Genomic DNA, 23022 nt, shown 5'->3' with positions numbered 1-23022 from the left:
TGGGAAAGGAGGGCTCTCCCAGTCCACAGGCCCTGCCACTCCACCCGGCCACGGCTGTTCTGGGGCTTGCCCCACGGTTACTAAGTTCAAATGTTTTCATCCCTTGAAACATCTTGAGGGCCCGGAACGTAGGGTGCCCCTAGAGATGATCAGACCTCAGAAGGGTTAACTCTGTGCCACATGGGTCTGCACCCGCATTTCCCACCCAGTCCTCACCAGCCACTCTGAAAGACATGGTGTTTCCCTTATACCCTTTCCTCCCTCATCTTTAGCCTGTTTGCTCCTCTGCCACCTTCTTTTCTTGCCAGGAGTTGTACTGTATAGAATATACAAAACAGAAATATATGGGTGTGTCTATGCTTAGAGACTTTACTGTTGATAGCTGCATGCCTGCCAGGTGCTCAGTGGTAGTTAAAGGTGGGGGTCATTGCGGGCATAAACCGCAAGCTTCCCTGGAGAACAGGTAGAGGCCCATAAGGTGCCCTGGACCTGCAAGCAGCTTTGCTGGAAAGTGTGAGCCCCACGAGAAAGGGGTCAGGGCTGGGTCTTGCTGAACTGCCTCCAGGACTAGCCCGGGTGCAGACTGAGCCTCTGCTCTGCAGGCTCTGTGCTGGGGCCAGAGGGTGAGAGGACCTAGATCCACATGTCTCCACACAGAGCATGGATTCTCCTGGGGACAGGGAGACACCGCTGCAAACCAGCCTAATCTGAGAGGCAAAGAGCTATACCCAGGGCTGCCAAGGGGCACGGCTGGCTGCTGGGCTTCCTTTGTGCCCAACCGTGCGCTGAGAGCAGCTCAAGTGGCTCCTGTCTGAGTTGCTGACTGGCCTTTGTGGGGAGAGGTCCTCTCCACACCCCTCCCCCATCATCTCAGAGCCAATCTCACTACAGAGATAACTTCTCCCCCGCCGTGAGGGCCACTGTTAAAACTCCCACCAGTGATGGGACCGAGGGCAGTCAGATACAGGTCCGCCGTGTGGGGTGTCCGTGGGCGCCCCCGCCTGGCCAATCCAGGAGGTGTCGCTCCCCACGGCTGCCTGGGCCTGGCCCCTTCCGCCGGGGTCAGCCCCAGGAGAAGCGTCCAGGCCCGAGAGGTGCCAGTCCCCTTGGGCCCCTGGCTTCTGCTCCCATCCAAGTCTGGGTAGAGCCAAGACTGGACAGAACCGCTCTCAGGTGCAGCAGACACCAGGCAGCCTCTTACCTTCCCTCGCCTCAAACCCTGTCTGCTGTGAGACAGGCGGAAGAATGCTTCATGGCACTCCCTGGGGCACCAGGACTTCTTTTCTAAGCCTCGAGATTTCAAGACGTGGGGGCCTTTGAGGGTGCTGTTCTGTTTTTCCAAGACAATGGTGCCCCCTCCTCCCTCTCTTGCTCACTGAGTCATATGTACAAAGGCCCACTTGCTAACAGGCGGCTCCATGGTCTGTGTGCTTGACAAGAGAGGGTACCTACAGGGCTGGGAGTGGTGAAGGCAGGTGTAGCAAGGCAGTTAGTTAACCGTGGAGGCTCTGAATCAGGAAGACCGGGGTTCAAGTCCAGGCTTTACATACTCATAGACTATGGGACGGGGGCAAATTAACTTCCCTGAGCCTCAGTCTTCCCACCTGTAAAATGGGATGGTGTTGTGTTGAGGATTAAATTACATCTAAGCACGGGAGGACCCGGTTTTATTACCCAGGGGAACTTACCCTCTGCTTCCTTCCTTCCAGGTTCTCAGATCGATGACCATGTTCCAAAGCGAGCCTCGGCTCGGATCCTCGCTCCCCCCGGAGGCAGGTCAAGCGGCATTTGGTAAAGACACTGCCCAGCCCCCCAAGTGAAGATGCTCCGACGCCACCAGCCCCACGCCCTCCGGCCGCAGTTGCAGGGGTGGGGCGGGAGAGGCCGCGCTGGGCAGCTCACCACCTGAGGGGCCCCGGGACCCAGGGGCCCTCCCCATGTCTGACACGTGATTCACTGTGCTTCGAGCCAACCCTAACAGGCACTTTGAGATGTGTTCCTCCTGCTGCAGTCCTTTCCTGCCTCGGCCCCAGCGGGCTTCCCTGGGGCCCAGGAAGCCCATACTATGCACAGAGCCCACTTGCATAGAGCCTGGCCCTGCCCCTCCCTCGCACCCGCCCCCTGCTGGCCTTGGGCAACCCCCGCCCTTAGTGCCCTGCCCCTGGCTAACCCGCCAGTTGTCCAGAGCACTTTAGCAGATGTGTTTTAAAAGAAAAGGACCCCCTCCCTGATCCCCTTCCGCCCCGTGGTCTTTTTCCCGAAGTCAGACTGGTGTCCGTATCCCAGCCGTGCCCCAGGACCTCCCGTTTCTCCCAATTCAACTCCTGCCCCTGTTTGGGAGTGGCTGGGACACGCTGCACCCTTTGCTGGCTGCCTCGTCCCCTAATCCTGGCAGTCCCAGGCCCAGAAGGGCTGGCCGGGCGGGCATGAGGCTGGTGCCAGGCGCGTGTATATGATTTCGTTTTGCACGTTTGGTTTGCGCAGTGGTTTGGTTTGACTTGTTTGTGCATCCTGTGAAAACTGACGGTGCTTTGTGTCACTAGCATAGCATAGAAACAGGAATAGATGTGGACCTTAAGAGATGCTGCATCGACACCAACCAGACAGCCTAGGGCACTGAGAACAGGGGCCAGAGGGGCATACTGGACTCTCGGGGCCCTTCTTCTCCCTATCTGGAGTCTTCCGGTGCCCCCTCCCCTCTTGATTTCCTGCATCCTGAGAGGGTGCCCGGAATGCTGGCCCTAGAGACCTTCAGGAAGCAAGGTGGCCTTTCCCATGTGTGGTCCTGGTCACTCCCAGCACTAGCCACCCCCCCACACACACACCCAATTGCCTGTAGGTATCCCCCTGCTGGACAGAGGCCCAGTTGCTCCTCCTGTGTGATTGGCAAGAGGCCTCATGCCTGCTGGGGAAGAGGTGGGGGGGCATTATAGGGGGAGCAGGCTGGCTGTATGCCAGGTAGGAGGCCAGGCCAGTAGAACCTGGCTATAGCCAACAGTGCTACACAGGGTCTGCGGTCTCCTGTGGTCAGCACCTCGCCCTCACCTGCTTGTGGTCTCCATCTCCTCTCAGCTGGGCCTCCCCTGCCTCCAAAACTCCAGGAGGTTTCCATGGAAACACTAGAGGCTGCCCTTGCTAAGCCTTGTTCCCCCTTGGGGAGTGACGTCACATCGCACCTGGGCTGACACGCGGCTCCTGGACTCTTGGGCCAGTGGTCATACCCTGCACATTTTTGCAGTGCTTTTCATGTTTTCAAAGCCCTTTCACGTATGAGCTCTCAATTGCTCCTCACAACCACAAAGCGTGAATTATTCTCCTCATTTCTCAGATGTGGCCCAGAAAGCTCAGGCCCTCTGACTCCAGAAAGGTCCAGACTGCCCTTTTTAGAACTTGGTTGTCTACCCCAGCTGTGGACGGAAGGAGTGGAGTGACATCTCTTGCAGATCCCCCCCTGAGAGTTTAACCAGCTAGATGACTTATTCCCCAGTAGGCATTCTGCTTTGTTTTGCACAGGTAGATAGATTTTTCTTGTAAACAAACTAATGCATATTCACTATTTGAGCCAGAACTAGTTACATGCTGGAGGCTTGCCATGTGGTTTGAGCTGCCTCCTCATCCTCACCCCTCCCTTCATGCTCCCCTTCCTCACTTAGGGGCTGAGAGGATGCAGACGGTAACCCAGGAAGCAGAGGCAGCAAAGGCACTCATGGAGAGTGGTAGCTATGGGGACAGTCAGTAGGGATCTAAGCCTGGGAAACCGTGACACTGATCCCTTGGTACAATGCACATCATCTTTATCCCTTTCAGCCCTTGCTGGGTCATGGGCCTTGGGCAGATGCCAAAGAGCCAAGCAGTGGTGGTAGCCAGCGGGCAGAGCATCTCTGCTTGGGCCAGGAAAGCTTTACCTTCTCTGAGTGCCTCCGCCCGAGAGATGGCTCTGGGAGACCACCTGTTGGTGTGGTCCGTCGAAGGCCTTCCACTTCATTCACCCCCGACCCTTACATAGACCCACCCTTGCCCAGGAGCATCTAGATGAGAATCAGAAGGAGGTTCAAGGAACCGAATGAAAGGTCAGCCCTGTCACCCATTCCCTGCCCCTGTGCTGAGCTCCAGCCAGCCCCATCACCAGCCCCAGCGGCTCCTGGTTGGAATGAAAAGGGTCTCTGGTTGCACTGAATGCAGCTCTCAAACTTGGTCTTGTACTTGCTGAATAAATACTGTTGTTCTTGCCTTAGCTGCTCTCTAGGTTTGTGGGGTTAAGTTACCAGAAAATTGTGCTACCGTGTGTGTGTGTGTATGTGTGCGTGTGTGTAGTGCTAGGAGTCCACAGTAGGTCTCGGTCAAGCCAATGCCGAGATGAGGGCTTTTCCAATACCGACCCAGAAGCCACAGAAACCACTCGGAAACCCAAACCCCTTCCAGCTACCCAGGCGGCGGGCACAGCCTGGGGTCGGGATGGAGCCTCGAACACCCCAGCACCCAAGTGACTTCCTCACTCCTCTGTAAACGTCATGGTGCTAAGATTGTGTCAACCCCGACGGCACATGGTCTTGTGCTTTGGCCACCCGATTGAGGCAAACACAAAACAGCCCGACTCATTGTGTTCTGGTGCAGGTTTGTATTAAACTATAGCTACTTCTCGCTTGGTCTCAGTTGTGTTTCTTCAAAGAAGAAGGAGTTTGGTGGGGGGACCTTTTCTTCCATAGTGGCTGGGGTGAGGCTTTAGCCACTAAAAAAAAGGCCAAAAAACTCAGCTTTGGTTCTTCACTTGTGTTGCGTGGCAGATGGCAGTTCACTGGGAGGCCTGAACAGAGTTTGAAGATTAAAAAACCGCTGAATGCTTCCCTGGTGGTCCAGTGGTTAAGACTGTGCACGTCCACTGCAAGAGTCACAGGTTTGATCCCTGGTCAGGGAAGTTCCACATGCCTTGTGGTCTGGTCAAAAAAAAAAAGTGTTGAGAGACAGGAGCCTCAGTGACCCAACAGCTAATAGTCAGTCCTTTCTCCTGGTGGGAACAAAACCAAGTTTTTTGGTGCCAAATTTCTAAGACAAGGTTGGGGTGAGTTATCTGAAACAGAAATAGTTAGAGGAAGACATTAGATACAAAAGGAGGGCGGGAGAGGGGGTTGGACTAGGCTTTCCCCACCCACCATTGGTCACTTATTTTCTTGGCTACCATTTTGGAACACCATAGCCTACTCTCCACATTGGAACCCTTGGCTGTTGGAACCATGGACTCACAAAATCACATTTCAAAGGACTATTCAAGGCCAATGTATCTTTGAGGAGTTCTCAGGCTGCTTTCTGGCTCCACTGAGAGCCCACTGTGCCTTCAAACCCTTCCATCTGCATCAAGGCTAACTTGGGCAGAGATTGGGGGGTTATCTGATCAAACACTTTCACACTAAAGAGTGAGTGAAATTATTGCTACCAGTACCATGGGGTCATGGGTGCATGCTAAGTCACTTCTTCAGTCATGCCTGACTCATTGCGACCCTATGGGCTGTAGCCCTCCAGGCTCCTCTGTCCATGGGAGTCTCCAGGCAAGAATACTGGAGTGGGTTGCCATACCCTCCTCCAGGGGATCTTCCCAACCCAGGGATCAAACCCATGTCTCTAATCTCCTGCATTGGCAGGTGGGTTCTTTACCACTAGCACCACCTGGGAAGCCCACTATGGGGTTGCTTGTACTTATTTCTTAGCCTCCAAAATAAAGCCTTAATGAGGGAATTTTAGGTAGAATGGGGAAACAGTTGTCTGCAGGGGAACTTTCACAGCTTTCCTGCAAATAAGGTAGCCCATGACCTAAAGAAACACCCAGAGCACTACAGTTAATTATGAAGTGATCTGTGTGTAAAAGTTCTACTGGGGCTTCTGAGCCAGATGGAAACACCATTGTCTGATTTGTGAAGGAAGCTGAGTTGCTGGGATGGTACTAAGCCAAAGCGTCTGTTTCCTCATAACATGGGAGCACACCAGAAGGTGATTAAATGCCAAAAATCCCTTGTGTAAGTGAATGAAAAATGGCATGGCCGCACATTTGGCAGACCATGTGCATGTATCAGGTAGCTCATAGAGGAAAAAAATAAAACAAGATACCAGGAAGACACTGGTCTCCTTTGTATGCAGTTGTGGAAAAACAAAAGACCACAGATTCAGACTAAAATAAGGCTTGATCCTTTATAAGAATCTGCACTTGAAACCTGAGCCAGCCAGCAGTCAAGCAACAGTCACCCTCAAATTCTCAACTCCAATTACAGGTTGACTTTTAGATACAGGTACAACCTAACACTAAGAATTGCCTTGCAGTTAGCGAAGGAGGAAGTCTCATGACACCTGAGGCAAAGAAGAAATCTCACAATACACCAGGAGTGTAGACCTCATTGTCCTAAGTTAATAAAAGGTTATATGATAGCTGCTAATAACACGTTTGAAAGGGTTCTTAGTGTTTTTCCAGTAAAATATTAAAGGATCTAACATGTGTTGATACTTGATACATCTTACAAAGATGGAAGCTGAGTTCTTCACTTGCTTGCCTTCATATATTTACAAACCACACATTTATACCTAGAGGGATCTTGTCCAGGTTTGCCCAAACAATCCTGTTTTAAGTCTGTTGCCCCCAGAATAATTCTTAACAGCGCCCTCTTTCACTTTCAAATATGTCTTGGTTTGGACAATAAATTGTATGGTCACCTTACATATACCTATACATTAGGCTATTAAAATGCTTGTCATGAGTCAAATGTTTTTCCATCACTGAAAGATGGGGGATAGGGCAAGGAAAATGGGTCCTTTTTCATGAGTGAGGACCAGGGTTTCCTATGACAAGCCCTGAGGCTCCACACAGCCTTGGAGACCTCATGAGACCTCAGTGGCTGTGGCTATAGCAGAGGGTGAAGCCTTGGGGGCACTTCCTAAGCTTTTCAGTTTAGCTTATAGACTTTATTATTCTGTTAAAGGCTGTAAGCCTACCAAATTTTATCATTTACTTTTAAGGGGACTTTGATTCAATTCATAAACTTAAATACTTTACAATATTTCAAACTACATTTAAAATTCTACTTCCTTTCTAAGTACCTTTCCCAAGTATTAAATGATTATTACCAATTTAATATACTGATAAATATAGTGAGCTTAGAGGTTTATTAGATATTTCTCTGCCAAGCATAAACATAGTAAGATTTCAACATAACTCCTAAGTCTTAAGTTACACATTTCAAGTTAGTTCTGGGGCGCTCACTCTAATAAGCCAAAATTTCTCTTACAAGTACATAAACTACCAAATATGTGCAGATCCCCTCTTTTATTTTAATTGAAGTATAGTTGATTTACAATGCTGTTTAAGTTTCAGGTGCACAGCACAGTGATGTGTGAGTGTCCAGATCTCATCAAGACATTTCTAATGAATGGAACTAATGCTTGAGGAGCTAGCAGGAGAAAGGCACTAGCTGCACACAAAGAATTGGACATCAAATGTCTGTCACCTTGTTTGTCAACAAAATGCTAGAAGATGGACAATCATGGAGTATGTTTTCTAACTTTTGAGGGAAAATAATTTCCAACCTAGAATTCTGCACACAGTCAATCTGTCAACCAAGTATCTGTGAAAAGTCATTTTCAGTTCAGTTGCTCAGTCATGTCTGACTCTTTGCAACCCCATGGATTGTAGCACGCCAGGCCTCCCTGTCCATCACCAACTCCCGGAGTTTACTCAAACTCATGTCCATTGAGTTGGTGATACCATCCAACCATCTCATCCTCTGTCATCCCCTTCTCCTCCTGCCTTCAATCTTTCCCAGCATCAGGGTCTGTTCAAATGAGTCAGCTCTTCACATCAGGTGGCCAAAATATTGAAGTTTCAGCTTCAACATCAGTCCTTCCAATGAACACTCAGGACTGATCTCCTTTAGGATGGACTGGTTGAATCTCCTTGCAGTCCAAGGGACTCTCAGGAGTCTTCAATACCACAGTTCAAAAGCATCAATTCTTTGGCGCTCAGCTTTCTTTATAGTCCAACCCTCACATCCATACATGACTACTGGAAAAACCATAGCCTTGAGTAGATGGACCTTTGTTGGCAAAGTAATGTCTCTGCTTTTTAATATGCTGTCTAGGTTGGTCATAACCTTCCTTCCAAGGAATAAGCATCTTATTTCATGGCTGCAATCACCATCTGCAGTGATTTTGGAGCCCCGAAAAATAAAGTCTGCCACTGTTTCCACTGTTTCTCCATCTATTTGCCATGAAGTGATGGGACCAGATGCCGTGATCTTAGTTTTCTGAATGTTGAGCTTTAGGCCAACTTTTTCACTCTCCTCTTTCACTTTCATCATGAGGCTCTTTAGTTCTTCACCTTCTGCCATAAGGGTGGTGTCATCTTCATATCTGAGATTATTGATATTTCTCCCAGCAATCTTGATTCCAGATTGTGCTTCATCCAGCCCAGCGTTTCTCATGATGTACTCTGCATGTAAGTTAAATAAGGATGGTGACGATATACAGCCTTGATGTACTCCTTTTCCTATTTGGAACCATCTGTTGTTCCAGTTCTAACTGTTGCTTCCTGACCTGCATACAGATTTCTCAAGAGGCAGGTCAGGTGGTCTGGTATTCCCATCTCTTTCAGAATTTTCCACAGTTTATTGTGATCCACACAGTCAAAGGCTTTGGCATAGTTGATAAAGCAGAAATAGATGTTTTTCTGGAACTCTCTTGCTTTTTTGATGATCCAGCAGATGTTGGCAATTTGATCTCTGGTTCCTCTGCCTTTTCTAAAACCAGCTTGAACATCTGGAAGTTCATGGTTCACGTATTGCTGAAGCCTGGCTTGGAGAATTTTGAGCATTACTTTGCTAGTGTGTGAGATGAGCGCAATTGTGCGGTAGTTTGAGCATTCTTTGGCATTGCCTTTCTTAGGCATTTTCAGACATGCAAGATTGAAAATTTTGACCTTCTTTGTACCCCTTTTTCGGGAATCTATTTGAGGGTGCGTCCCAACATACTAAATTGCAGTTAAAAAAAAAAAAACAGAAAGACATGGGGTAAAGGGGATAGGAGATTCAGCATAAGAGGATCAGGAATGGTGTAGAGGGAAACCTCTGGAAGACAGCTGGGCAGCAGCCTGGAGGACAGTTGGACCTGAGGATGCAGTCCTGAATAAATCCTGACCAGGAAGCTAGAAAAGCCATTGGGGAGACTTCCCTGGTGGTCCAGTGGCTAAGGCTACATGCTTCCAGGGCAGGAAGCCCAGGGTTTGATGACTGGCCAGGGAACTATATCTGACATGCCACAACCAAGATCCAGTGCAGCCCAACAAAATAAATATTTTTTTAAAAAGAAAAGCCAGTTAGTCCTTTATTTGCTCTTTTGTAATAATATGCTATAAATACTTAGCTGAAAGAGGTTCTCAAAACAACCAGAAATATTGCCTTACTCTTGATAAAAGAGAAGTGAAGAAGAAAAGATGATTTGCAAAAATGAATGAATTATGGATTCTCTGAGTTTAGGGATTCTTTACACACATCTAATTTAACCTCTGCAGAAATTTCTACCACATCCATGACAGATCGTCTAGCCCAGGAACCAGGACATTTAGTCCAGGGACAGAGACCTACCTTCCCCAGGCATTCTCTCCTAGTCCCCCAGAGCTCTGTTTGTTCAGTATGACTTCCTTAATTGAAACTGAATTCTGTCTCTTGGCAACTCACACCTTTTATCCCAGCTCTTGACTCTGGAGTCACAAAGAACGAATAGCCACCTCATTCATGTACCAGCTCTTTCTCTGTGTGCACTTCAACATGGGCTCCACCCTGCTCACCCACTCATGTTTCCTCTAAGCCAATAGTTCTCCAACTTCAGCTTTGTATCAAAGTCACCTAAATGGGGACTTCCTGGAGGTTCAGAGGCTAAGACTCCATGTTTCCAAAGCAGGAGGCCCAGGTTTGATTCTTGGTGGGGAAATTAGATCCCTCATGCTGCACCTAAGAGTTCGCATGCTGAAACAAAGGTCTAAGATCCCATGTGCCACAATTAAGACCCACCACAGACAGATAAATACTTTTTTAAAACTAATAAAATTTTTAAAAAAGAAAGAATCACCTGAAGGACTTCTTTAAATGCAGGCCACTGGACCCCACTCCCACAGCTTCTGACTCAGTAGATCTGCTGTGGGGACAAAGAATTTGTCTTATAAGACAAAGACTCCCTGGTGACTACAAGGAACAACCTGGGAGGCAGAGGGCCCTGGAGAAGTACAGCCCTAAGAAGTCATCTCCTTTGGAGAGTGAGTGCCTTCAGTTCCTGGGGGGCCAGAGCAGCAGCCATCCACTGAAAATGCCAGGAAGATATTTCTTACCCTGCACCTTACCCTGCCCCTTCCTGCTGTACTAGCCTCCTCCTCTGCGCTGTCTCTGCCTTGCTTCCCAAGGTTCTGGATCCAAGAGATGGCCCCTGGCCACAGTACTACCCATAAAGGCCTCCAGGTGGTGCTTTAAGCTTATCAGTGCCTGCTTCGTTGGTTTACGGTGCCAAGGTTGACCTAACTTAATATGCAGAGAGTGTCTGTACATCATGCAAAATGCTGGGCTAGATGAATCACAAACTGGAATCAAGATTGCCAGGAAAAATATCAACAACCTCAGATATGCAGATGATACCACTCTAATGGCAGAAAGTGAAGAGGAGCTAAAGAGACTCTTGATGAGGGGGAAAGAGGAGAGTGAAAAAGCTGGCTTAAAACTCAACATTAAAAAAGCTAAGATCCTGGCATTTCGTCCCATCACTTCACGGCAAATAGAAGGGGGAAAAGTACAAGCAGTGACAGATTTTATTTTCTTGGGCTCCAAAATCACTGCAGATGGTGACAGCTATGAAATTGAAAGACGTTTGCTCCTTGGAAGGAAAGCTATGACAAACTAGACCCTGTCTTAAAAACAGAGATATCGTTTTGCTGACAAAGGTCTGTATAGTCAAAGCTGTGGTTTTTCCAGTAGTCAAGTATGGGTGTGAGAGTTGGATTATAAAGAAGGCTGAACACTGAAGAATTGATGCTTTTGAATTGTGGTGCTGGAGAAGACTCTTGAGAGTCCCTTGGACTGCAGGGAGAAAAAAAAAAACAATCATTCCTAAAGGAAATGAACCCTGAATATTCATTGAAAGGACTGATGCTGAAGCCGAAGCTCCAGTACTTAAGCCGCCTGATGCGAAGAGCCAACTTATTGGAAAAGACCCTGATGTTGGGAAAGACAGAAGGAGAAAGGAGAAAGGAGCAGAAGAGGATGAGACGGTTAGATAGCATTACCAATTCAATGGACATGAATTTGAGCTCTGGGAGATAATGAAAGACAGGGGAGCCTGGATTGCTGCAGTCTATGGGGTCTCAAAGGGTTGAACAAGACTTAGCAACTGAACAAGAGACCTAAGAAAGGCCAATATGTCCACATCACTGTGGCCTCAACCGCAGCCCCCAGAGCAGCCCAGGACTAGGTCAACCTTGAGTGTGAGTGAGGGGCCACAGAAGCCCTTCTGCTATCAGGAGAAACACTGGGGAAGCTGTCCCTTTCAAAACCAATCTCAAGGTTTAGGTTAAAGTTGCAAGTTTTAACAAACAAAAATACAGGATGCTCAGTTAAATCTGAATTTCAGATAGCAAATCATTTTTAGAAAATTTTCATACAGATATGTCTCATATAGTGTCTGTGGCATACTGAAAAATTATTTGTTTGTCTGAAATTCCAATTTAACTAGGCATCTTATATTCATCTGGCCAGTCTAGGTTTACGTTCATGTGTTTTAGATTTTTTTATGTAATGCAGGCTTATGGGGTATCTGCCAGGCATGTGTTAGATACAAAAATGAATCAAGTGCAGCTCCTGCATTTAGAGATTAATTTGAGGAAAATATATATTGATAAATAATTATAGTACAGTAGGCTTAGGAACCATGGGATAATAGACATTTGGGTTTTAGTGCAGGCTTTAGTTCAAGCTCTGCTTCTGATGTTCACTAGCTGTGTGATCTTAGGCAAGTTAGATAACTTCTCTGGGTCTCTATTGTTTATTGTAAAAATGGAAATGATACCAACCTCAGGGGATGACCAGGGCAGTTATAGGAAACGGTACACATCTCATGCCTGGCTATAGTAGCAGCTAAATAAATGTTAATTTCCCCTTTATAAAAAATAAATGCTGTGTGTGAGAGAGAGAGACAAATAAAAGTACCAGCAAAGAGCTTTACTTGTTTTGGGAAGGTCTTTACAAAGACATTACTTTGCCAACAAAGGTCCGTCTAGTCAAGGCTATGGTTTTTCCAGTGGTCATGTATGGATGTGAGAGTTGGACTGTGAAGAAAGCTGAGTGCTGAAGAATTGATGCTTTTGAACTGTGGTGTTGGAGAAGACTCTTGAGAGTCCCATGGACTTCAAGGAGATCCAACCAGTCCATTCTAAAGGAGATCAGTCCTGTGTGTTCTTTGGAAAGAATGATGCTAAAGCTGAAACTCCAGTACTTTGGCCACCTCATGTGAAGAGTTAACTCACTGGAAAAGACTCTGATGCTGGGGGGGATTGGGGGCAGGAGGAGAAGGGGATGACAGAGGATGAGATGGCTGGGTGGCATCACCGACTCGATGGACGTGAGTTTGAGTGAACTCCAGGAGTTGGTGATGGACAGGGAGGCCTGGCGTGCTGCAATTCATGGGGTCGCAAAGAGTCGGACATGACTGAGCGACTGAACTGAACTGAACTGAACTTACAAAGAATATAACACTTCTTTTTTTTTTTGGCTGCACTGAGTCTTCGTTGCTGCGTGCAGGCTTTCTCTAGCTGCGGTGAACAGGGGCTACTCTCTAGTTACGGTGCACGGACTTCTCATTGCGGTGGCTTCTTTTGTTGCAGATCAAGGCCTAGGGTGTGCGGGCTTCAGTAGATGTGGCACACGGGCTTAGTTGCTCAGAGGCATGTGGAATCTTGCCAGACCAGGGATCAAACTGGTGTCCCCTGTATTGGCAAGCAGATTTTCAACCACTGGACTACCAGGGAAGTCCACACTTCACTTTTTATATAAAAATAATAACAGATACTGTTTATTGAATGCCCACAACATGGCAAGCACTGTACCAAGCACCTGATAAACAAGATCCCATCTAATCCTTATGTTAAGTCTCTGAGGTGTTTACTGTTATTATCCCTACTTTACAGATGAAGAAACTGAGTTAAATAGCTTGCCGTAGAGTTAGTAATAGATTTAGTATTTCATCAACTCAAGTTCTTGTAGCTTCCAAAGCATGCCCTAATCTCTGTCTAATGCTTCCTTTCCACAACTGGGCCTTTGACATTTGAGGAGGGGATCTCTACAAGGAGAAGCCCGATTTGTATCCATCGAGCTGCAGAAACAGGGGATGCAGATACAAATGCTGGGGCAGACAAAAGAGTGAGTCCTGGGAGACACATGCAGTTCTATGTTCATTGCAGCACTGTTTATAATAGCCAGGACATGGAAGCAACCTACTAATAAATGTCCATCAACAGAGGAATGGATAAAGAAGATGTAACACATATGTGTGTGTATATACACACACATATGTGTTACAATATACACACACATATGTGTTACATCTTTTTCCATTCCTCTGTTGATATATATATATATATATATACACACACACATATATGTATATGTGTATATATATATATATATATATACACACACATATTGAATAGGAAATGGCAATTCACCCCACTATTCTTGCCTGGACAATTCCACGGACAGAGAACACTGGCGGGTTATAGTCCAAGGGATTGCAAAGAGTCAGACACAACTGACTGCGCGTGCACACACACACACACACACAATATATTACTCAGCCATAGAAAAGAATGAAGTAATGCCATTTGCAGCAACATGGATGGACCTAGAGATTATCGTACTGAGTGAAGTAAGTCGGACAGAGAAAGAGAAATATCATATGATATTGGTTATACGTGGAATCTAAAATATGACACAAATGAACTTATCTACAACACAGAAATAGAGTTACAGATATAGACAACAAACTTATTGTAACCGGGGGTAAGTGAGGGAAGGGATAAACTGGGAGATTGGGATTGACATATACACACTACTATATACAAAACAGATAACTAATAAGGATCTACTGTATAGCCTAGGGTACTCTACTCAATATTCTGTAATGGTCTATATGGGAAAAGAATGGTCTATATGGGAAAAGAGTGGATATACGTATATGTATAACTGATTCACTTTGCTGTATACTTGAAAATAACACAACGTTGTGAATCAACTACACTCCAATAAAAAAAATTAAGAAAAAAAAACTGTTGGGGCCTGGAGGCCACCTCAAACTCATCCAAGTTAATCCAAGCCTTTATCACCCACCTGATCATCATGGTGGCATTTTCCACAAAGCAGGGTGACATCTTACAATCTAAGCCACTGGTCTAAAGGTGGTGTTTATTCTGGATACAGTGGGTCATTAATGTTCACAAGAGGTTTGTCTTAAGACCTTTGCAAATTCTAAATTTGTATATTTGGCCTTATATGATGTAACAGGATATAATTGAGGGGGAGAATCAAATGACCTCTTGAACAGAATAAGAGTTTGGTTACTATTGATAGTTACCATTTATTGGGTATTTACTATGTTTTGAGTACTGCCGGGCATTTTTCATATGTTATCTCATTTAACCAACACAACTACAAATGAGAAAAACCACGGCCCAAGGTCACATCAAAAAGGAATTATTGTACCCAAGGCTTGTGCAGCTCCAGCAGGGAGAAGGGTTAGATTTGCTCTCTAGATAAGGTCACAAGGTCACCTGCTTCAAGTCTCGAGATTAAAATGCATTCCTTAACAAAATTACACATTGCTTCCATGAGCACCTTGTACATTTTAAAGCATGTCAAGGGTTTCCTATATCTGGCCATCAGTCCTATTTGAATGCCCTATTCCTCTTTTGTGTGCTAAGTCGCTTCAGTTATGTCTGACTCTTTGCGACCCCATGGACTGTAGCCCACCAGGCTCCTCTGTCCCTGGGATTCTCCAGGCAAGAATGCTGGAGTGGGTTGCCATTTCCTTCTCCAGGGGATCTTCCTGACCCAGAGATCAGAACCACATCTCTTAACATCTCCTGCATTGGCAGGTGGGCTCTTTACCACGAGAGCGGCCTGGGGAGTGAAAGTGAAAGTGGCTTAGTCATGTCATACTCTTTGTGACCCCCATGGACTGTATAGTATACCTGGGAAGTATCAGAAGAATAATGAACACTGTTGGTAACCATGACCAGCATCACTGCTCCTCTCTGCCCCTACTTCACAACCAGGGCAGGCCCGCAAGTGCCAATCTAAAATCTAGCTCTCCCGCCAGCCAGAGTCGACCCACTCTTTCAGACTCCCTCTACCACCTGGCTTCCCCAGTCACCCTGGTCAAAGTACAAAAGGTCAAGTTGTTTTTCACTTGCTTGGCTGTTTTCAGCCCCATGTGAAGTGTTGAGAATACAAAAGTAAATAAGATATGGTCTCTGAGAGTGAGGACCTCCAGCAAGGAGATTTGTGAATGAGCCTGATAACATAAGGTGATGAGGGGCCATGACAAAGAAAGTACCTAGTAGCAAAAAGAACATATCATTTGTCTGGACGAGGTCCCTGACAGTGTCACAGAGGAGATGACACTACAGCTGGTCTTGGAGAATGAGTGGGACCTCACAGAAGGGCAAGAGAGATTCCAAGTAGGATGGCCCCCATAACACTGGCTTGGCTGTGAAACAGAACTGCTTTCTTGAACAACTACAAGTCCTTGATCTTTGGGGCTGACATATATGGTGGGAAGTAATGAGGTTGAGGGCACCAGAGGTGTGGAAAATGAAGTGGAAATGGTTAAGTAGGGGCCAGATTATAATAGAGCTTCTCTACCATGTGAAAAAGTCTGAACTTTTATCCTTCAAGCCAGTGTTTCTCAAACTTTCCACTAACGTACCACCCCATAAGGCAGATTGGAGAGTTCAGGCTTAGAGGTGTCTTGAGTTCAAACTCTCTTTAAACGTCTTATCTTTAAAAGTATGTGGTTCTTGCATTCTACTTCATTGTATGTCTTAAAATATTTTAAAATGTTGTCCCAAATCTGTAAATAAAATTTAAGCTTGAGGAAGACATAACTATTCTACAGCTCCTCATTCTGTTTCTTTACAAGACTCCCCCATGCCCAGGAATTGCTTCAGCCAGTTTGAGAAGGGCAGCCATAGGGATTTAAGCAGAGGAGTTATGTTGATAAGATTTCTCTTCTAGAAAGAGACTACTAGCAGTGGTGTTGAGGATGGATCAAAGTGGGAGACACTAGAGGCATAAAGACCAGGTGGAGGCTCTGCAGTAACCCAAGCAAGAGATGGTAAAGGTGATGGAGATTAATAAGGGGAACAGAAATGAGTCATTTTCAAATGAAATCAGGGCTGCCCTTGTGGTTCATAAGTTAAGACTTCATACTTCCATTGCAGGGGTGCAGGTTCAATACCTGGTCAGAAGCTAAGATCCCACATGCAGTGCAGCGCAGCTAAAAAAGAATACACACACACACACACACACACACACACACACATATATGTACCTGTGAAAGTGCTGCACTCAATATACCAGCAAACTTGGAAAACTCAGCCGTGGCCACAGGACTGGAAAAGGTCAGTTTTCATTCCAATCCCAAAGAAAGGCAATGCCAAAGAATGCTCAAAGTACCACACAATTGCACTCATCTCACACACTAGTAAAGTAATGCTCAAAATTCTCCAAGCCAGGCTTCAACAGTATGTGAACCGTGAACTTCCAGGTGTTCAAGCTGGTTTTAGAAAAGGCAGAGGAACCAGAGATCAAATTGCCAACATCTGCTGGATCATCAAAAAAGCAAGAGAGTTCCAGAAAAACATCTATTTCTGCTTTATCGACTATGCCAAAGCCTTTCACTGTGTGGACCACAATAAACTGTGGAAAATTCTAAAAGAGATGGGAATACCAGGCCACCTGACCTGCCTCTTGAAAAACCTTCATGCAGGTCAGGAAGCAACAGTTAGAATTGGACATGGAACAACAGACTGGTTCCAAATAGGAAAAGGAGTACGTCAGGGCTGTATATTGTCACCCTGCTTATTTAACTTATATGCAGAGTACATCATGAGAAACACTGGGCTGGAAGAAACACAAGCTGGAATCAAGATTGCTGGGAGAAATATCAATAACCTCAGATATGCAGATGACACCACCCTTATGGCAGAAAGTGAAGAACTAAAAAGCCTCTTGATGAAAGTGAAAGAGGAGAGTGAAAAAGTTGGCTTAAAACTCAACATTCAGAAAACTAAGATCACGGCATCTGGTCTCATCACATCATGGCAAGTAGATGGTGAAACAGTGGACACAGTGGCTGACTTTATTTTTCTGGGCTCCAAAATCACTACAGATGGTGACTGCAGCCATGAAATTAAAAGATGCTTACTCCTTGGAAGGAAAGTTATTACTAACCTAGACAGCATATTAAAAACCAGAGACATTACTTGGCCAACAAAGGTCTGTCTAATCAAGGCTATGGTTTTTCCAGTAGTCATGTATGGATGTGAGAGTTGGACTATAAAGAAAGCTGAGCGCTGAAGAATGGATGCTTTTGAACTGTGGTGTTGGAGAAGACTCTTGAGAGTTCCTTGGACTGCAAGGAGATCCAACTAGTCCATCCTGGTTATTCATTGGAAGGACTGATGTTGAAGCTGAAACTCCAATCCTTTGGCCACCTGATGGGAAGAGCTGACTCATTTGAAAAGACCCTGCTGCTGGGAAAGATTGAGGGCAGGAGGAGAAGGGGATGACAGAGGATGAGATGGTTGGATGGCATCACCAACTCAATGGACATGAGTTTGGGTAAACTCCGGGAGTTGGTGATGGACAGGGAGGCCTGGCGTGCTGTGGTTCATGAGGTGGCAAGAGTCAGACACGACTGAGTGACTAAACTGAACTGTTATATACATATATGTAATATAATTAATAGTATTGGAAAATGGTCCTGGTGTAGGGAGTCAGGGAGAAGATGTGGGTTAAGACTACCCTGAGGTTTTTCTTGGGTAGTGATATCATTAACAATAATAGGGAATATATGAAAGTTGGGTTTTTGAGGGAGGAAGGGTAAATAAATGTAACTTAAGCCCACTGAGTTTGAGATGCCTGTGGGACACAGGGTTGGAGGTGTCTAGAAGGCAATTACATATACAGTTCTCACAGCTGGGAGGGCTGATGGGGATGGAGATCCAAATTCAGAAGTCACGGGAATAGCTGAAGCCACTCAGGAAGTATGTATAGAGGAAGGAGAAAAGGAAATGAGATGGGAATTCCAAGGATGGTTAAGGGAAGATTTAGGGAGCAAGAAGAATGGAAAAAGAAAAGAAATGTCAAAAAGTCAAGAGGACTCATGACGCCCTGGTGAATGGCCAATTCCAGGGCTGAGGGAGGGAAAGTACAAGATGAGCCTGGAACATCTTGTGCCCGAAAGCAAGGGAATGTTCAAAGAATGCTGGGGACAAATCCAAAAGATACAGGAGCCAACTTGCAGTTTCTTCCATTAGACAAATCTGTGACAAATTCAACATCAAAACACATAAGAAGAAAGGATTGTAATCCACCAGGGGAAAAAAGTCCCTGTCAACACTGATATAAATAAATAAATGGGAGTGGGTCTGAGCCCTAAACCAGAAACTGGCAACGTGTGTCCACTGGATTTCAGAATCGCTAGGAACGAGTAACTGCTGTGTGTGCAGTCTGTTTTTCTCCTTTTTGAAATGATAATGTCCATAGCAATTATCCTATGTCTGTGCCACTAGTGTATGCTGGGGACGTTAAGGCAGATGATGTTTCTCTTTACTTCACAGGTTTTCAAATCAAGGGGACTGGTACTCAAGGAGTGATACCAAGAACTGGACCTGAAGAGCCATACCCACACTGAGCCCTGAGTTAGATGATGAGATCCTGGACTTCAAGTTGGTGCTGTCATGGAATGAGACGAGGCAAGCGATGAGTGTATTTTGCATTGAGCGGGGTGTTAATTCTTGTCATCAGATGGTAGGGTGTGGCAGATTGCATTTTCCAAAGATGATTCAACAATATCTCTCATCCACATGCTTTTATCATGTGCCTTGAACATTGCTTCCATTGAGAGGTAGGGTTTATGTTCCCTTTCTTTATTATTAGATAGATACGGTAGAAATGATGTCTGAGGCTAGGTTATAAAAAGGGATGTAGCTTTTCTCTCACTATAATATTCACCCACAAAATCTATAGCTACCAAATATGTAGCGAGAAAGCTAGCTCCAAGACAGTACTGAGAGGGTTGTCTAGCCAGTCCCCTGTTGTTTAAGTTCCAGCTGCCATCTGGACTGTAACCACATGAGAAACCCTGAGCCAGAACCACCCAGCTGAGCCCTTCCTGAATTCCCACCCCACACAGAGATAACGAAACGGTTGTTGTTTTAAACTGCTAAATCTATTTAGCAATTTAGTGATCTGTTTTTCAGCAATGGATAACTGGCACATGGTAAAAATGTGGAGAATCTGGGTGAAGAGTATGCAGAAATTGTAGAATGGTCCTTTATCCCATGTGTGATGAATGGGTAGGGTTACTAGAATCACAGTCTCTTCTCAGGATTACTCAGGACCATCTGTACCACCCAAATCCACACCTACAACCATAGAGATGAGCTGGAACTTCAGAATGGAGAAACAAAATAAACTGAGTCTGAAAACTTCCCCTTTGTCTTTGTGGTACCCAGACACCCCATAGATACAGCTAGGAATGGTTTCAAGTCTGCAATTCTGTGGCTAGGAAAAAGTTTTCTCTTTCTAGAACATTTTCCTGTCCTAATGCCCTGATTTGTCCTGGGAATTACCCTCTACAAGAAACCCTCTCCTTTCTGAGAATTGCCTTGGATGGGCGGAGACAGTCTTGACTCACCATATGTTGTGTCTCTCTCTTTTACTACTCACTTTGTTTGTAGTCAGCTGCCTTCTCCTTCTCCCCTGAGAAAATGGACTTAGTCAGAGTGCTTTGACACCCATAGTCCTGGGGTAGAATCTCTGGGAATTATACAAGGAGACTCAGAAAAGAATGCTTGCCTATGAATTCTTACTTCTGAGTCATTCGAAGAGAATGCAGCATGTCAACAAGCCCAGCAGAATCCAGTGATGTTCACCAAGAGTGCTCAATTTCAGCAGGGTTAGGAATGGCAGAATAGTAAGGCATGAAGAGCTTGCACTGATTATAGAGGGTAATGAGAATACATTGAGAAGGTCAGTACCATGTGAGAAAAGTTATTTAGTGGAAACATTAGGGAGAGTGTAGAAGGGAGACTACCTACAGGTGAGAAGTCAGGAAATAGAGAATGCCAGAGTTTCAATTAATAGATGACTAGAGTTTTGGCGCAAAGAGGAGAGAGAAGGGAGTGAGATAGCAGTGTAACAGTAGCAGTAGAACTTAAAGATTAAATATGTGTAGGACTTCCCTGGTGGTCCAGTGGTTAAGATTCTGCCCTTTCACTGGAGGGGGCATGGGTTTGAGTCCTACTTAGGTAAGTTCTGCATGCCACACGGTGTGGCCAAAAAAAAAAGACTAAATATGTGTAAAGATAAGGAAAATGTTGATGGAGACTCTGAGGCAGTTAGGTCAGAGAAAGTAAGAAAGAATATTTTTTTAAAAAGTTTTATAATCTTTTGATTCCTTTCACCCATTTATTTGGGGTCAAAGAAAATCTTTGAATAAACTTAGAAGAAAACCTTTGTCTTCACTTGATCCAGTTCCATAAACACTTACTGTTTGTTTCACATTCAGCGCTAGATGCTGAGGGAGCAGGTGAATAAGACAGAATTCCTGCCCACAAGGGGCACATAGTCTGATTGAAGAGACACACGCAAATGAAGGTCAACACTATAAGATGTGTGTCATGAAAGGAGGCATGTACAAAATGGGCACAGAGGTGACCTTAAGATATCCATGGGAGTCAGGGCTGAGGGAGGGAGACCCAGAAGTAAATCTGCACAAAGAGAACCAAGCTTAGGAAATCACAAACTGGTGAGCATAGGGAGCCTGGGGCAGAGCACTGGAGGACAAGGATAGTAGGTGTGGACATGAAGAAGGATCTAGAAGAACTGGAGAGATCCACAAAAACTGACCTAGAACAGGGAATTCAGGAACACCAATGAATATATCAAAGAGGGAGCTAGTTATGAGGGGGTAGAAGCTAAGCCAGCTAGTAGGCAAGCAGGAGTCGTTTTTACAAATGCATTGGTAGAGAGACAATAAGCTTGGTTTAAAAAAAAAAAAGTGTGTGTATAGACGATTTTGTTAGCTCCATTTGGGGGTAAAAGTATTGATTTTCTTCTGGTAAGAGACGGAAAGGAATGTTTAACACAAGTAAAGGAAAATTGAATTCGAATATTAGAGTAACACACTGCTATTGAAAAGCATAGACCAAGAGAGGAAAGAAAACCCAGCCTTAGCACTCTCGTGTCGCTGAAAAAGAAGAAATATTCTCTTTCTCTTTTGCAGTAGCCGTGAGACAGATAAGAATCCGTCATCGGGCTACTATGGTATCAGGTTTAAGTGCTTGTTCCTTCTGTCCTCAGTTAAGGCGGAGGAATCGTTACCCTGTTGCTAAGGGAAAAGGAAGGGGCTGTTCCCAGTTGCCATGGTGACAAGGTGAGCGCGTTCCCTCGATACCGCCGTAAATTTATGAGACGGGGGGGCCCCCCCCTTGTTGCTATGGCAACTTAGAAGGACTGTTCTCGTCGCCCCCCACCCCCCACCCCACCTCCCGTCGCCGTTGCTAAGACAAGGTGAAGGTACGGGCGCTCCTTCCCTCGCCAACCAGTTACCTTGGAGACGGCGGGTGCCCTGGCCCCGCCCCGCTCGGACTGACAGCGGCGGCCGCATCGCGCCTGCGCAGTGCTCTCTTCCCCCGCAGTCTCTGTGCGTTGAAGCCGGAGACCGCGGCGGCCTCTACTAGGACCCTCCGCCCCGGAGCCGCCGGCCGGAGCCGCAGCCTCAGCCGCAGCGCTCCCCCCCCCACCGCCTGCCCCCCTCCCCCGCCGCCTCTGCCGGAGCCACCTCGCGCACTGTGAGTCCGGGCCGAGGCGACCGACGCCGTGGGGCTGAGTCAGCGGGAGGCCCGGGCCCGGGCTGGGGGAGGGGAACCGAGCTGCCCCCTTGGCCTCCCCAACCGCGCCCCCGCGCCCCCCAACCGCATCTCCCCCACGCCCGCGCCTCCCTTCCTGCATCCCTCTCTCCCGGGCTCCCCGCGGCCTCGGCGGTCAGGCCTGCCCTTTTCTCCCTCCAGACCCACCTGGGGGGTTCTTCCCCACGACATGCGGCGCTACCGCACCTCCGCTCTGGACAGATTTCCCCCCCACCAAAAAAAACTGCCTCCCGTTCGCCCTTGTCCCTTCTCCTTACTCTTCTTGGGCCTGACATCTCCGGCCTCCCCGGTTTTCCCCAGTGATATGCCAGAAAAAGAGTGACAAGGGAGAGAGCGAGGGCAGACTTGGGGGAGGGGGGGACGTTGTGCCTGCCCAAACCTCGGGGCCTCAGGCTTCCTACCCACACGCTCCTGCCCCGGCTGGCGTGGGGAGGAAGGTCTGGACAGTTCTCACTGGCTGCTGAGAGCGTGTGGGGCTTTACGGCCCCATCACCGTGATCAGCTACTGTTCAGTGAACACCCGCCGGTGCGCGGTGGCTTTCTAGTGGGCTGAGCTCTGGCTTTGGCGGGCGCGGTGGAGAGGGACTGGAGGGAGGGGGGAGAAAGGTTGCGTTCGGGAGCTTAAGTTCCTGAGCTTCCAGTGTGGTGTTGTGAATAAGCATCTTGCAGTACTCTTTAAAATGCTTTCCCCCACTTCACCGGCCCCCACGCCCCCGCAGTACAACCTGGTGTAATAATGGGAGGTTTGGAACAGGCCTGATATCCATAGCAAGTGCTTAACTGTTTGTATGTTGAAG

General features: G+C 46.7%; 2 protein-coding genes and 1 long non-coding RNA gene across 3 annotated transcripts in view; 2 read left to right on the top strand and 1 right to left on the bottom strand.

The window, feature by feature from the left end:
* Positions 1-4641, top strand: part of DPYSL5 (dihydropyrimidinase like 5) — an 89418-nt gene extending 84777 nt beyond the window's left edge. The window contains exon 13 of the mRNA XM_006046210.3: positions 1710-4641. Coding sequence (XP_006046272.1) covers positions 1710-1795 — 86 coding nt within the window. The 3' untranslated portion in view covers positions 1796-4641. The remainder of the gene's footprint in view (positions 1-1709) is intronic.
* Positions 4604-22037, bottom strand: LOC123328587. Its single transcript, XR_006543514.2, has 2 exons — positions 21906-22037; positions 4604-5068 (listed from the first exon to the last, which is right to left on the bottom strand). It is a non-coding gene; the product is annotated as an uncharacterized LOC123328587 (long non-coding RNA).
* The window catches only part of MAPRE3 (microtubule associated protein RP/EB family member 3), a 55837-nt gene continuing 54829 nt past the window's right edge, over positions 22015-23022 (top strand). The window contains exon 1 of the mRNA XM_025261403.3: positions 22015-22147. The gene's annotated coding sequence lies outside the window, so the exon portion shown is untranslated. The remainder of the gene's footprint in view (positions 22148-23022) is intronic.

This window comes from Bubalus bubalis, chromosome 12 (genome assembly GCF_019923935.1).
Source record: "Bubalus bubalis isolate 160015118507 breed Murrah chromosome 12, NDDB_SH_1, whole genome shotgun sequence".
Classification (NCBI taxonomy): domain Eukaryota; kingdom Metazoa; phylum Chordata; class Mammalia; order Artiodactyla; family Bovidae; genus Bubalus; species Bubalus bubalis.
This window is presented reverse-complemented; position numbering and strand designations above follow the sequence as displayed.